This window comes from Hyperolius riggenbachi, chromosome 3 (genome assembly GCF_040937935.1).
Source record: "Hyperolius riggenbachi isolate aHypRig1 chromosome 3, aHypRig1.pri, whole genome shotgun sequence".
NCBI lineage: Eukaryota > Metazoa > Chordata > Amphibia > Anura > Hyperoliidae > Hyperolius > Hyperolius riggenbachi.
In genome coordinates, this window is record NC_090648.1 from 292,706,686 (window position 1) to 292,722,659 (window position 15,974).

General features: G+C 40.8%; 1 protein-coding gene across 2 annotated transcripts in view; it reads left to right on the forward strand.

Moving 5' to 3' along the window:
• DOCK4 (dedicator of cytokinesis 4) overlaps positions 1-15,974 on the forward strand; it is a 480,752-nt gene that overhangs the window by 314,005 nt on the left and 150,773 nt on the right. For both annotated transcript variants that reach the window (XM_068276501.1, XM_068276502.1), the window contains exon 27: positions 13,842-13,936. In XM_068276501.1, coding sequence (XP_068132602.1) covers positions 13,842-13,936 — 95 coding nt within the window. The remainder of the gene's footprint in view (positions 1-13,841; positions 13,937-15,974) is intronic.

A 15,974-nucleotide genomic window follows, 5' to 3' on the forward strand; every position in this document is an offset into this window, starting at 1 on the left:
GAAATGAATCCATTGACATGCATTGGTTACAGTTTCAATGCAAATATTTGCATTGAAAATTTGCACTTAGTGGAAATGGGCCCATATTGTTCACAGCCTTTAGGGGCAATAACTGGAAACACTCAATTATATTTCTGTACATGTCAACAGGTAGGTTGCCCTCCACTGTTTCCGAACAAACTATCTGTATCCTGTTTAAAAAAATGCCTTCTTCAGACTGCATGTTTCAATTCCATCAATAGACCAAACATATTTGGTATTTTTTGTCATTTTTATCCAGCCTCTAAGTGTGTAGCATACAATTCAGCACTGGGACATAGAGATGGTGTGCACCAGGTATAAGACTGCATATTTATTCTTGCAAAAAGGTATCCGAGAATCACTTGGCCAGTGCTCTGGTTCCAGGATGGATTGTTTTAATAAGTCCATCCCTACTCCCTGATTGTCACTGTTGTCCACTTCCATCTTCTTAAACTGTGCCAGTCTTTCCTAAGGTGGCCACACATGATGCAATAAAATGATCGGATTTTATGGCAATTTGTTAAATATGATTGGATCTCCTGAAAAAGTCGAAAGCTTTTTTTTTTTTTCATTTGACTTAAAAATTGGATTTCCTGTTTATTTTATTTTTTTCAATTTTTATCTAGCCAGAATGCTGGAAATTTTTCTTCAACTTCTTCTAAAGATAGTGTGGTGTGTGTTAGTCAGCTTATTCATATACACACCCTAGGAATTTTCTCAGAGTTTCCAATCATTTTTTATCATAATTGGGGGAAAATGTAACTTGTGTGGTACATTGGTCATATTTTTGAAATGTTACAATCAGTCAGAAAAATTGATTGCAATTCTTGAATTGAACAGATATTAAAAAAAAAAATGTATGGTGTGTGGCCACCTTTACTCCCCCAAACTGTGTGCTGCATTGTAGCAGCAACACTTACAACCACTAATTAGTGTGAAACATGAGCCAGCAGTGTACCCATCTTTTGGTGGAAAAAGTGGAGGGTGGCATGGGGAAATGACAACTCTGCCTGTCCCCGCCAACACACCACATATTGTGATCCGTTACTAGGAAGTAATGATCATATTGAGCCCTGGACACCTCTGTCTTATGACTTCAGGATTAAACCTCATCTCACCAGCAACAATTTTAAGGCCCCCATCTCATCTGTTGATCAGTTTTAGTGACCTGGGGTAAATTAAGTATGTAACTTAAGTCAATAGATGATCCTGGAGTTGGGGGAAGGGGTTGATTGGTTTGTGGAACTGTTGTTTCTCTCTAAAAACCTCCCATTGCACACCCATTGCTAACTGGTTCCTGCCATTGTTCTTCCATTCAGGCTTCAAGATTCTTTAATAGATTCTGGGGAAGTAAAGGTGGCCATACACATAACAATTTTTTTCATCGATATCTGGCCAATTCAATTGAATCCTGATCCTCTGAGTTCATCAGGATCCAAGTGTTTAACTGAAAAGCACAGCACAGGATCTAAGTAAATAGTGTGCAGTTGGTATAAAACTGTCTATCATTTTTTTCTTGCAGTCAAAGAATTAGTATGGAGTGTAGGTCCTCAATACATGTTATACATGTCCCAGGGGTACTTTATTTGGCTCTAGGAGTATTTAAAAATTTCTGAGTCAATCCATTTAAGTGTCAACTATATAAAAAATAAATCCTCTATTATAAAACCCATGTGTCTGCATCCCGTGTCCGTGTGTGTGTCCCTGCGTTTGCGCTACTGCGCATGTGTTGCAGGGACACCCTTTGAACAGGGAGCAGGACAGCGAGGGGGCGGCCGGCCGGCGGACGTGTGTGCGCACGGTGAGTGGGCGGGAGCGTGCGCACGCGCGCTGGCAGGTGGCGGCGGTAACGGACCTAGCCTATTTTTAAATGGGCCAAGGTCACTAGTTCTATATAACCAAACCAGATCAGGTATTTATAATTATTTAAAAGCATCAAGTAACGTATGAAAAGCATTGGTATACCATTATGGAGTAATTCTAACAAATGTATATGCAACACGGGATACTTGAGATAACAATAGTAGGGAATATTTGGCCAATACAATCATTAATTCAAGAGGTAAAAACAAGGAACACCAAGAGCCCCAATAGTGTAATATGTACTGGTAAATGGTTACTAGATGGAGTAAATATTAATACTCACAAATCAGGGTTACCATTAGGCAACCACTGTAAAGGCAGGTGGGGAGATTTTCCATTACCCCACTCAGGAATAAGAAGTCGCTCTCTGTAGATGAGAAAAAAGGGGTTCAACCCTCCACCCAGGGTGGACTCAATATTCTGCAGGAGAGCAGATGTGGCAACAGGATAAAAGAAAGCTAAATGAGCTTAAAAACCAAATTCTTGATAAATAGAGGAGGTAGTGGTGGACTTACCTCCTCCAAGTAGACACACAACGACTGTCGTAAAGACAGTCAATATATTTTATTTATGAACTTCAAATATGCAACGCGTTTCACAGGTTTGATCTCGCTTTATCAGGAAATAACGGAGCAATAGCATATGTGGTCAGTAGAAGAGCCAGGCACCTGGCTCTTCTACTGACCACATATGCTATTTCTCCGTTGTTATTGCCCGATAAAGCGGGATCAAACCTGCGAAATGTGTTGCATATTTGGAGTTCATAAATAAAATATATTGACCATCTTTACTACAGTCGTTGTGTGTCTACTTGGAGGTGGTAAGTCCATCACTACCTTCTCTATTTACCAAGAATTTGGTTTTTAAGCTCATTTAGCTTCCTTTTATCCTTTTGGCGCCTCTGTTCTCCTGCATATTAATTCAAGAGGGTGCATGTTAATAATAATGTTCAGAAACACCTATATAGATCTGTGCAGATAGCGCTGTATAGTTTGTCGGGGATACCAGTACAGCTGATGCATTTTGCAGCAAGTCCTCAGAGGTATACAGACAGTCCCATACTTACAAACAGGTTCCGTCCCAGGAAATTGTAAGAAGTTGTAAGTTGAGTCCTGTGCTAAGTATGGTGAAACATAAATAACTGATTTTGCTTTTGGATTTGGACATATATTATATTATTTTTTTTAAATATTCTTTATTTATCATTTTCATTTAATCACCAAAGTTCAGATATATTATAAACTTTTTTTTTTGCTTTTAAAGTGTTTCAAACTATTTATAACAGTTCATACAGTACTGTAACATTTCCCAACAAAAATGTGTTATAAAAAACAATATTGCATTTTTTTGTACATGAAGACAACTTTTTGTATCTCTGAAATGTTGTAACTCAAGTTGTTTGTAAGTAGGGGACTGTTTGTACAAGGCCAAGAGGTCCAGTTGCCATTCTTCCCATATCTATCAAACAGCAAACAGCCTCTGTTATGGGCAGGTTTAATACAAGGTGGATAAGAAAGTGCAAAACAGTAGACTCTTGTGTGGTATTTAACCACTTGCCGACCGCCTTAAGCCGATGGGCGGCGGCAAGGGCTGGGCCCAAACGACCGCAATACGCCCATCGGTGGTGGCTGCGGGAGGCGTGCTTTTGCGGCGATCGCGTCATTCGTGACGCGATCAGCCGCCGGCGACTGGCTCCGCCCCCCTCACGCTGTAACCCGCCGGCCGGTTGGAAGCGCCGGCGGGTTACAAGCACCCGGATTGCCGCACGCAATATGTATAATAGGCTTTGTAATGTATACAAAGCCTATTATACAGGCTGCCTCCTGCCCTGGTGGTCCCAGTGTCCGAGGGACCACCAGGGCAGGCTGCAGCCACCCTAGTCTGCACCCAAGCACACTGATCCCCCCCCCCCTGCCCCCTGATCGCCCACAGCACCCCTCAGACCCCCTCTGCCCACCCCCCAGACCACTGTTAGCACCCAGTCACCCCCCTAATCACCCATCAATCACTCCCTGTCACTATCTGTCAACGCTATTATTTTTTTTAACCTTAAACTGCTCCCTGCTCCCTCCTGATCACCCCCCTACCCCTCAGATTCTCCCCAACCCCCCCGACCCCCCCCCCCCTGTGTACTGTATGCCTCTATCCCCCCTGTAATAACCCACTGATCACCTGTCAATCACCTGTCAATCACCTGTCAATCACCCATCAATCACCCCCTGTCACTGCCACCCATCAATTAGCCCCTAACCTGCCCCTTGCGGGCAATCTGACCACCCACCCACACCAATAGATCGCCCGCAGATCCGACATCAGATCACCTCCCAAGTGCAGTGTTTACATCGGTTCTCTCCTCTAAACACCCACTAATTACCCATCAATCACCCCCTATCACCACCTGTCACTGTTACCCATCAGATTAGACCCTAATCTGCCCCTTGCGGGCACCCAATCACCCACCCGAACGCTCAGATTGCCCTCAGACCCCCCCTTATCAATTCACCAGTGCATTATTTACATCTGTTCTTCCCTGTAATAACCCACTGATCATCTGTCAATCACCTGTCAATCACCTATCAATCACTCCCTGTCACTGCCACCCATCAATCACCCCCTGTCACTGCCACCCATCAATCAACCCCTAACCTGCCCCTTGCGGGCAATCTGATCACCCACCCACACCATCAGATCGCCTGCAGATCCGACATCAGATCACCTCCCAAGTGCAGTGTTTACATCTGTTCTCTACCCTAAACACCCACTAATTACCCGTCAATCACCCATCAATCACCCCCTGTCACTGCTACCCATCAGATTAGACCCCCATCTGCCCCTAGGGCACCCAATCACCCACCCACACCCTCAGAATGACCTCAGACCCCCCCATACCTCCCCCCCCCTCCCCCCCCTGTGTACTGTATACATCTATTCTCCCCTGTAATCACCTGTCAGTCACCCGTCAGTCACCCGTCAGTCACCGCCTGTCACTGACACTTATCAGATCAGACCCTAACCTGCCTCTTACGGGCATCTGATCGCCCTCCCACACCATCAGATTGCCCCAGACCTACCCTCAGATCACCTCCAAAGTGCATTGTTTACATCTGTTCTGCCATCTAATTGCCCCCTGATCACCCATCAATCAGCCCCCGTCACTGATACCCATCAGATTAGACCCCTATCTGCCCCTAGGGCACCCAATCACCCGCCCACACCACCCTTAGAACGCCCTCAGACCCCAGCCCTGATCACCTCGCCAGTGCATTGCTTGCATCTATTTCCACCCTCTAATCACACCTTGAGACACCCATCAATCACCTCCTGTCACCACCTGTCACCCCCTAGCACACCTACCCATCAGATCAGGCCCTAATTTGCCCCATGTGGGCTCTTGATCACTCGGCCAAACCCTCAGATCCCCCTCAGACCTCCTTCCGATCACCTCCCCAGTGCATTGATTGCATCTATTTTGCCCTCTAACCACCCCCCGAGACACCCATCAATCACCTCCTGTCACCCCTCTAGCACTCCTATCCATCAGATCAGGCCCAATACAACCTGTCATCTAAGAGGCCACCCTGCTTATGACCGGTTCCACAAAATTTGCCCCCTCATAGACCACCTGTCATCAAAATTTGCAGATGCTGATACCCCTGAACAGTCATTTTGAGAAATTTGGTTTCCAGACTACTCACGGTTTTGGGCCCGTAAAATGCCAGGGCAGTATAGGAACCCCACAAGTGACCCCATTTTAGAAAAAAGACACCCCAAGGTATTCTGATAGGTGTATGACAAGTTCATAGAAGATTTTATTTTTTGTCAAAAGTTAGCGGAAATTGATTTGTATTGTTTTTTTTTCACAAAGTGTTATTTTCCGCTAACTTGTGACAAAAAAAAAATCTTCTATGAACTCACCATACTTCTAACAGAATACCTTGGGGTGTCTTCTTTCTAAAATGGGGTCACTTGTGGGGTTCCTATACGGCCCTGGCATTTTAGGGGCCCTAAACCGTGAGGAGTAGTCTAGAATCTAAATGCCTCAAAATGACCTGTGAATAGGACGTTAGGCCCCTTAGCGCACCTAGGTTGCAAAAAAGTGTCACATGTGGTATCGTCGTACTCAGAAGAAGTAGTATAATGTGTTTTGGGGTGTATTTTTATACATACCCATGCTGGGTGGGAGAAATCTCTCTGTAAATGGACAATTGTGTGTAAAAAAAATCAAAAAATTGCCATTTACAGAGAGATTTCTCCCACCCAGCATCTGTATGTGTAAAAATACACCACAAAACACATTATACTACTTCTCCTGAGTACGGCAATACCACGTGTGACACTTTTTTGCAGCCTAACTGCGCTAAGGGGCCCAAAGTCCAATGAGCATCTTTAGGCTTTACAGGGGTGCTTACAATTAGGCACCCCCCAAAATGCCAGGACAGTGAACACACTTCACAAATGACCCAATTTTGGAAAGTAGACACTTCAAGGTATTCAGAGAGGAGCATAGTGAGTCCATGGCAGATTTCATTTTTTTTTTGTCGCAAGTTAGAAGAAATAGAAACTTTTTTTTTTTGTCACAAAGTGTCATTTTCCGCTAACTTGTGACAAAAAATAAAATCTTCTATGAACTCACCATGCCTCTCACTGAATACTTTGGGATGTCTTCTTTCCAAAATGGGGTCATTTGGGGGGTATTTATACTATCCTGGAATTTTAGCACCTCATGAAAAGTCAGAGATGCTTCAAAATGGGAAAATTCACTTTTGGCACCATAGTTTGTAAACGCTATAACTTTTACCCAATCCAATAAATATACACTGAATGTTTTTTTTTTATCAAAGACATGTAGCAGAATAACTTTCACGCTCAAATGTATAGGAAATTTTACTTTAATTGAAAAATGTCAGCACAGAAAGTTAAAAAAGTCTTTTTTGATGAATATAATAAAAACTAAAACTCGCAGCAGCAATCAAATAGAACCAAAAGAAAGCTGTATTAGTGACAAGAAAAGGAGGTAAAATTAATTTAGGTGGTAGGTTGTATGACCGAGCAATAAACCGTGAAAGCTGCAGTGGTCTGAATGTAAAAAAAGGGTCCTCAAGTGGTTAAGGTATAGCACTGGTTTTTGTAATTGAACATATCCATACTGTGGAGAGGCTGGACAATTTTCTACATTTGTGATTGTGATTAGGTCATAATTCTAGGCTCTCAGACTAGGTTCAAAGTAGGACGTTGCGGTGCTGCATTATAAAGTCTTATAACTTAGCTTACCACACTGCAATAAGAAGTCTATGCAACGTTCACAGTGCGGTGTCAGTGTCGCATTGTAATATATTGCATTATGTTAACGGACTGCTGCAGTGCATTACCTCTTAATGCACACGTTACCAGGTACAGGAAAGCATACTTTTCTTTGCCCGTATGCTTCACTGTACCTATTTAATGCGACGGTAACGCAGCGTCAATGTGCGGTACCACTTTTTGTTGCCTTGCATAATAATGTTGCATTGCAACTTAAACATTGCATCACAACGCAACGGCCTACTGTGAACCAAGCCTAAATCTAAGTCTTGTATCCATGTATCATGCATTTGTAGCTAAATAAAATTAGAATTCAATGCAAATAATCACAGTACAATTAAAGAGGATCTTTGATGCATCTGTCTGTTACTTATAAATAATTATATATTAAGTACTTTCGGTTTCACCTTACTTTGCAAACACCATATACACTCATAGTTGAGGATTCCTGTTGAGCAGTAAGGAGCTTAAAATCATTAAAAAAAAATTTATTGGCAAAATTCCAAACAGACTTGGCATAAATTATTGCTTCTAAGCTTTCAAGCCCCCAAAGTGCTAGTGTCTGTTACACTGGATGAGTGCTGTCTAGCTGAATAAAACAAGTCACACAGATCTGGGGAGCTTATGTAATAGGGACTCTTAATTAGGTCAATGTGCAGATTTCTACTCCCAGCATATTATTTATTTACAAATTGAATATTTTTTGTAGCATTTCATTTACAGCTTTGGAGGATACAACACGAGCAGACGGCTAAAACATTGCCATTTGCTATCTATATTGCATACTTTTGGCATTCGGCTTAAGTGACTTTGGCACTTTAGTGACATGCAGTATTGCTATGTGTTAGTATTATGCCATTTACTTCACAGAGACATCTTGGATTAAAGCCTTCCAAGCAGAGGGGTGAAATAAGCAGGAAGTCACCTCTCCATCGCCCTGAATCTTACACATCACTTACACAGGTTGAGAGTGTGTAATTTAAGGTAGAGGAGGAATGGGAATTGAAAATTAGTGTAATAAGGTTACATGTTCCTGGGCAGAAATGAGATAAATGCTTCTGGTTTAAAGGAGCAGAAAGCTACTCAATTCTAAGTTTCAAGATTTACATGGGGGCGTGACTGGAAGCCGAGAAGGATGGCTGCCTAGAAGGAGAGCTCCGGGGAGACGAGCGCCTTTCATTGCAATTTAGCAGCAGAGACTGTCTTTTGGTGATGGTAAAGGAAAAAGAAAAGCAGGGGAAGCAGGCTTGAGGACAGAAAGATACCTCACCAAGACAGACACAGAGAGGTATCTCCGAAATCTTCAAGCCGCAGAAAGCCGCTACTGGAGTAAATACAAGAAGCAAGATGGCACCGGATCCAGAAAGCACGCCCAGAGATGCAATGGCGGCTGGTGAAATGATACCGGAGGATCTCAACCACCTGTTAAGGTATTGACTCTCGGGTACTTAACTGCTGTTGCGGGAGAGCTAAAAATCTGCATTCCAAGCGGCAGTTTATTCGGTACGTGGCGACATTCAAACACTAACTGCTAAGGTGGAGGCTATTTCCAGCGCTACCAAGGCCCAAGCTGGAGACATTAAACGGCTGAAGAAACAGTCTTCCAAGCAGGACTATCAGCTACAGCAAGCTTTCCGCATCATGGAAGATTTAGATAATCGGGGCAGAAGGAACAATCTTAGAATAAAAGGCCTCCCCGAATCAATCCAGCCAGCGCAACTCACAGAGGCTTTGCAATCACTTGTTAACAATTTACTCGAGAGGGAGGCAGACTCCGCCATAGAATTGGTGTGACTGCATAAAGCCTTGAAGCAAAGAGGTAGTGAGGCAGACCGTCCAAGAGACGTTATTTGCTGCCTGGCCTCCTTTCCCCTGAAGGAAGAAATCGTTAAGGCTGCAAGATCTCAAAAGAAGATTTTCTTTAATGAGGCTGAAGTGACCATATTTCAGGACTTGTCGCCCATTACTTTTAGACAAAGATGGGCCCTTAAACCCCTGCTAAAACTACTAAGAGACAAGGGGATTATATACAAATGACGGTTTCCCTTTGGTCTAAGTGCTTCATTTTAAGATCGTTGGCACACGCTGCAAACACCAGAGGAGTTGGAGTCTTTCTGTGACGCACTTCAAATTAAAGTTCATGATCTGAAAGAATAGAAGCTCGAGTTTGGTATCTCATCGCCATGGCCACCAGCTGGAGACCCTAGTCAGAACAGTGCTACAATCAGGCAAAGAAGGGGTTGAGCAAACCTGGGAAATCCCTACAGAAAGGACAAACAGAGAAGCCCTCGTACATCGGATGATTCACCAGCAAACACATCCCAGGAAGAGAGCTAAGTACTGTTGTTCTCATGTTGTTGCACACTGTTTAAACCCTATGATCAGTCACATAATCCTTCCAGCTTATTCGATCTTGTTGTATTTGTTTTCTTCTTCTTTTTTTCTTAATTGTTTGAACTTTTGAGGCTTTTGCACAACTGATGCCACCCTTACTGACACTTTCATATACCTTGCACTTTGATAACAGTCTCAGTGAAGACACAGACTATGAGAATGCCCTCTGGTACATATATACCTGTTGTCTTAAGATCCATTATAGACATAGAGATTAGATCGAATAGACCCGCTAGTTATATAGAGCCCGTTCACTTTACACGGAACACGCCATTCCCAGTTTGTGTCAATGTTATGTTACGGGAAAGCCAAAGAGCAATATATTATAATGTAATTCTCGAACTGTACTTCTTCTACAGGTGGACATTCCACACGATCTTGTGTTGGACGTGCATTAAGAGTTCCTGCAGTTTTTATTGTTGTTAATGATGTTGTTTTATATAGAGTTATAAGGATTGATGCAGTTAAATGTTGGGTTTAGTGGAAATTACACGATCAGCATTATGTCATAATTCATGCAACCTCTCAATCTGATCACTTTGGAGAGGGGGGGGGGGAGGATATAGCTTCTTAGTAAAGACCCCCCCCTTCCATCGCTCTGCAGTGCCCCCTTATCCTGCACAAACCTCCACCTGGGAATTAGCATGTTGTATGAGGTTATGTGGTTATACTAGTTATTCTCTGCATCCCTTCCTTCAACCTCCTGATTTGCTGTGTTTTCACCTAAATTGCATATTTAATAGACATTAAGCTACTTCATTACGTTAAGCATGATGGCACTTGTCTCCCCATCATGCTACACTTATAGTAGTCAAACCCATACTTAACTACCAGACCGTATAATACCAACCTTCATATAGTATTCCTTGGTATATAGGTGTTTCTGATCACCCCCCAACCCAAGACACGTCAACCCAAGACGTACTCCTATATCAGCAACAGTTCTAACAAACATCAATTTTGTAGGTCACTGTCAGGTTTTGAAGAGATATGCTATATTGGCAAGGAGGTGCCCCACACAGTATCTTTGATTTACAAGGCCTTGGAAAACTTAAACCAAGAAACGCCCTTGCCGTTCACTAATAAGTGGGAAAAAGGAGAGGGTGATAGCATTGGAGAGGTGGATTGGGAAAATATTTTTATACTAACCCACAAATGCTCAATGAATTCTTCTGTCCAAGAAGCCAATTACAAAATCCTCACTAGATGGTATAAAACTCCAGTTGCACTAAACAAAATAATTCCCGATTATCCAACGAAATGCTGGTGTTGTGACTCAACCCAGGCCACGTATGAGCATATATGGTGGTACTGCCCTAAAATTGTGAGATTTTGGAAACTGGTGCATAAATGGGCAGGGAAAATTTCCTCTTTCCAAGTACCTTTTAATAAATTGGCCATGCTCTTTCACCACAATGATATGTCTATTAAAACTTATAAAAACTCCCTCCTAATCCACCTTCTCAACGCTGCAAAAACCCTTGTTCCCAGGTGGTGGAAGTCTGATAAAATACCCTCCATGAAAGAATTGCTGGCGAAAGTCGATTTCATTTACAGTATGGAGGAGCTCAGAGCAGTCAAACTGGACAGGATTCATAAGTTTACCATCACCTGGGCGCAGTGGGTAGACTTCAAGAGCACGAAAGAGTACACAACCTTACAAACACTCTCTTAGACAGACTTGGGCATTGATGGATAGTGTGGGTGGTCTCAAAACTTGTGGATAATTATTCTTGGGTACTCTTGGGTATCTTTGATAATTCTAGGAGCTGATAACACATATGTAACGAAAACTTGATCGATATGTAGTTATAAGGAGAAAAGGGGTGCACCTGCAGTCCTTGACGAGCTAAATTGTGCACCACTCAAACTCACAATTCTTAGCTAGTTAGTCGACCAATCTCAAGAACATAGGCTTCAGTGTATCATAAGCTTTAGTTTGAACATTCTCGGTTGCCCTTCGGAGAACTCTTACAAATATTGTTCTCAACTTTAATTGTTGGTGTTATAACTACTACACACATGCTTTCACTGGGAAGCTTTCTTTATCTGTTTCTTAAGTTACTGTCAAAATTATTCTTATGGTAAAGATTCATAGAGCCTTTATCAAGTGGATTTATAAAGCATTACGAGTGCAAGACAAAGCTTTATTGCAAGTAATATGTTTGCTATTGTGTGTGGAAATTTCTTTATGATGTTTCTATAACTTTTATTCAGTTTGTATTATTACTACGATTCTTTTACTTAAAGATTTTTCTTGAAAAAAAAAAAGATTTACATGATGCAAACTGAAGGGTTTTCTCCTCACTCTAGCTCTTCCAATCTGAAAGTATAACAGGAATTTGTATTAGGGGGCTTAATAATATCTTTATTTTACAAACGCATGCTTGAGTTGAAGTGCACAGAGTATACAAGTTACAGCTGTCAGACTTATAAAAATACCTTAAAAGCACCTATCTTTAATGAAAATAAATATACTGTATATTTAACATTTGGCATAGATGTTCTCTGTATGAAAGTAATAAATGTTAGTGCTAGTGTATTTAAACTTACAGTATATTTGCTTAAAATGTTATTCCTATCAATAACTCATTAGCTATCCCTACAAGTTCAGATAAATTATAAGATATTAATATATAGCCATTTATCCCCTTTATCCACCATGCAGGTTAGTTGGTCAGGAAGGTATAGTCAGTGAGCCAAATGGATTTTAGCATTGGTGGTACCTTAAAAATCCCCATCCCTTGTCCCCCCTTACAAGGCAACTTTGTCACAAATATTGAGAACAAGGAGCTCTTCCTCACTTCTCCTTTCTCCAAAAAAACAAAGGGGTAATATGGAGGGGTGGGGGGAGGGGTTAGGGGCTTATGGTACTATCTGGTTATTTCCATAATTACGTGGAACCAAATAGCTGTCCCTATTTATATAGTTGAAGGGGTCTTTCAGAAGACTTCTTAGCCATAGACATTTGTCTTATGTGTGAAATTGTAGCCAGTGAATTACACATGGGTTATAATACCTTATTTTATTATACATAATGGTGTGCTTTTTTAACCACTTTGTCCTCCTTGACGTATAAAAACGTCAAGGAGGACAGGCGCGCTCCCGCGGCCGATCGCACGCGTGCACGCGCACTCCCGGCCGCGGAGTCGGTAGCCACGGAATCAATGTGTCGGGCTATGGAGCCCGATCATTGATTCCTCTCCCCCGCTGAAAAAGCGACAGCTTCTCTCGAAAGCTTCGCTCTTTCTGAAGCTGTGTCCCTCTAAGCGTACATTGTACGCTTAGAGTGACGTCATGTAAAAAAAATCGAGATTGCCATCTTGTGGCCAAAAAGTAAAACTACAAGTAAATGCCCCAAAACATTACAATACACCAATATTTCCCCAAATAAAACACTTATATATCCCACCCTCCCAAAAATGCCCACATAAAATGTTTAATAAAAAAAACAAAAAACATTACTATAAAAAAAAAACACATAAATATTTACCTAAGGGTCTAAACTTTTTAAATATCTATGTAAAGATGAAATATTTCTCTCTTTTTTTTTTTTTTATAAGCTTGTAAATAGTGATGTATGCAAAACGGAAAAAATGCTCTTTTATTTCCAAATAAAATATTGTCACGATACATTGTGATAGGGACATAATTTAAATGGTGAAATAACCGTGACAAATGGGCAATAACAATACGTGGGTTTTAATTATGGAGGCATGTATTATTTTAAAACTATAATGGCCGAAAACTGACAAATAATGAATTTTTGCATTTTTTTCTTATTCTTCCTGTTAAAATGCATTTACAATAAAGTGGCTCTTAGCAAAATGTACCCCCCAAAGAAAGCCTAATTGGTGGCGGAAAAAACAAGATATAGATCAGTTCATTGTGATAAGTAGTGATAAAGTTATAGGCTAATGAATGGGAGGTGAACATTGCTCGGATGCATAAGCTGAAAACGACTGAGATGTTAAGTGGTTAAAATATTTGTTTTATATTTGTTTTGTTTAGACTATAAGGCCTTTTGGCCAGGCTCTCTTCCCCCTTTTGGCTCACAATGCTGTGTAATGGGTGTACATACCTCCCACCCCTGTGTAAAATGAGTAGTTACAGCCTCTTTAGCGGTTATACCCTTTTGTCTTAAATCAACTGTTGTATTGTATACTTTGTTTTGTTATACCCTTTATGCTATTGTCCAGTGCCACGGAAGATGCTGGTGCTATATAAATCAACAATAACTATTTGTAAACTTTTTTTTTCAGGACTTTTTGCTGCAGATCTTCACAGTGTTTCGAATACTTATAAGACCTGAGATGTTTCCAAAAGATTGGACTGTTATGCGTTTTGTTGCAAACAAGTAAGTGGCAAATGTTTATTTTAGTAAATGAGGGCCTCAGACAGCCCCAAAATAATTGGAACGTTATTTTAATCTACTGTGTGTGTGTGCGTGCGTGCGTGCGTGCGTGCGTGTGGTTTAGGCATCCAGAAATGGAGAGAGTTAGTTAGATTTAGGGAAGTATTTTGTTTGCAGTTCTACTTGACACCCAGATAATGCAGTGCTGCTGCAGTACATACTTAAATGTTTTAGCCTTGTAAGGATTTTTAATTTCCTTAGCCTTTATGTTGGTCTTATAGATTTACTGCTTACCTTAGATTTATAGCCTAAAATAACACTTTACATAAATCACTAGGGTAATTTTCAGTTTTAGGGAGTGTTCACACTTGTCTTTCCTATACAGGATTCTAATCTAATCCATCTAATTAACTTCAAAATTGCATAAAGGTTTTTTTGCAAAATGCAAATTTGTTATGGAAATTTTCTGCATTCCCAGTTACCAGCACTGAAACACAAATCAGACCTATAGATCTTATGTACAGTTTAGATGGTTTAAACAGAAAATCTGTCTGCATACTGCTTTAATAGAATATGATTATTTCTTTCTGTGATACAATGACAGCAGCCATGTTGTTTGTAAACATTACACAGAGGCAGGCTTATCTGCACCATCAGCACTCAGACTGAAAAAAACCTAATCCCCCCCCCCCTCCTCCTCCCTCCTCCCCTCTGCCTCTGAAATCTCTGGCTAGTAATACCTCCCCCTCCTTCTGCCCAGACTGAGCTCCCATGAGCCCTTGCTACTGCCAAGGCTCTCTGAAAACTGTGGGTGGGGCTTATTTAGTTTATAGGGAATTAGAGTATTAAAACAAAAAACAAAAAGTATTTGGCTTGAGGAATGCCCTATAAACTATAGGAAAGGAACACAATTATGCAATGAGTAAAAGTTCATCTCGGATCCACTTTAAGCCCAGAAAATTTGCACAAAATTGTGATGCCATTGAGATTCATTACAAATGCATTTTGCAAGTTTTCAAATCACACACACATTTAGCAAGCGTAAACCTTACTAATTCACATTAGTGTTATGATCAAAAAATGTTTTTATTACTTTATGTAAAAAACAAAAAAAATTCTTTCATTTTACGGTCTTGCCACAGAAGAAGAAGTAGAAGCTTCACAGGGCATGAGGCCTTGTCTACACAGGCATTCTGTGGGGCATTTTGTAATCTTCTGAGCAGTTAGGCAATACACTTTGTAACGTGCTGTAGAAGATTCCAGCCCTATACTATAGAATAATAATAAATGCTCAAGCGTGGCATTTTCATTTGAATGGGACAATAAGCGTGGCATTTTCATTTGAATGGGACAATAAGCGTGGCATTTTCATTTGAATGGGACAATTCACACTGACATTCAGGGCTATTGTTTGCCTGCCTGCATATTTAAAATTAGCTTACAGTGGCTTTTTTATTGTATTTTACTAGCATTTAGGTTAAAATTGGAATTTATAAGAATGCCTTCCAATTGTATTATTATTATTATCATTATTATTATTTGTAAAATAACTTCTTATTGAGATTTTTAATACGTAGGTATAACATAACATTCAGGAAAAAGTGTACAAGTAGAGTAACAGTTTCACACATCGGGTTTCACAGACGGACATGTGATTATAAGCATTATAAGAGTCAAACCAGAGGGCCTGCTCCCAATATTGACACACTAGTGAAACAAACTAGCTCTTGATAGTCAAGTACGTTTTAATTAATGAGATAATGCCAGCTTTTAATTGTGGATTTTCTCAGAGCATGTATGATTATTAGAAGAAGAGAAAGAGATAGTTGTATCCTATTTAGTAAAGAAGGAAGAAGGGGAGAGTATACATAAAGAGAGAAAGAAAATCATGAAAGTGTGTAGTAGACCAGCAGGACTGCCAGGAAACTGGTATTTTTAAAGGGAAAGGGGCAGCCTCCATATCAGTCTCACCTCAGGTTCACTTTAAATTGTTCAACCTTTAGTGGATATCAAATCCAATTTTATTTTTTTAAGCTACACA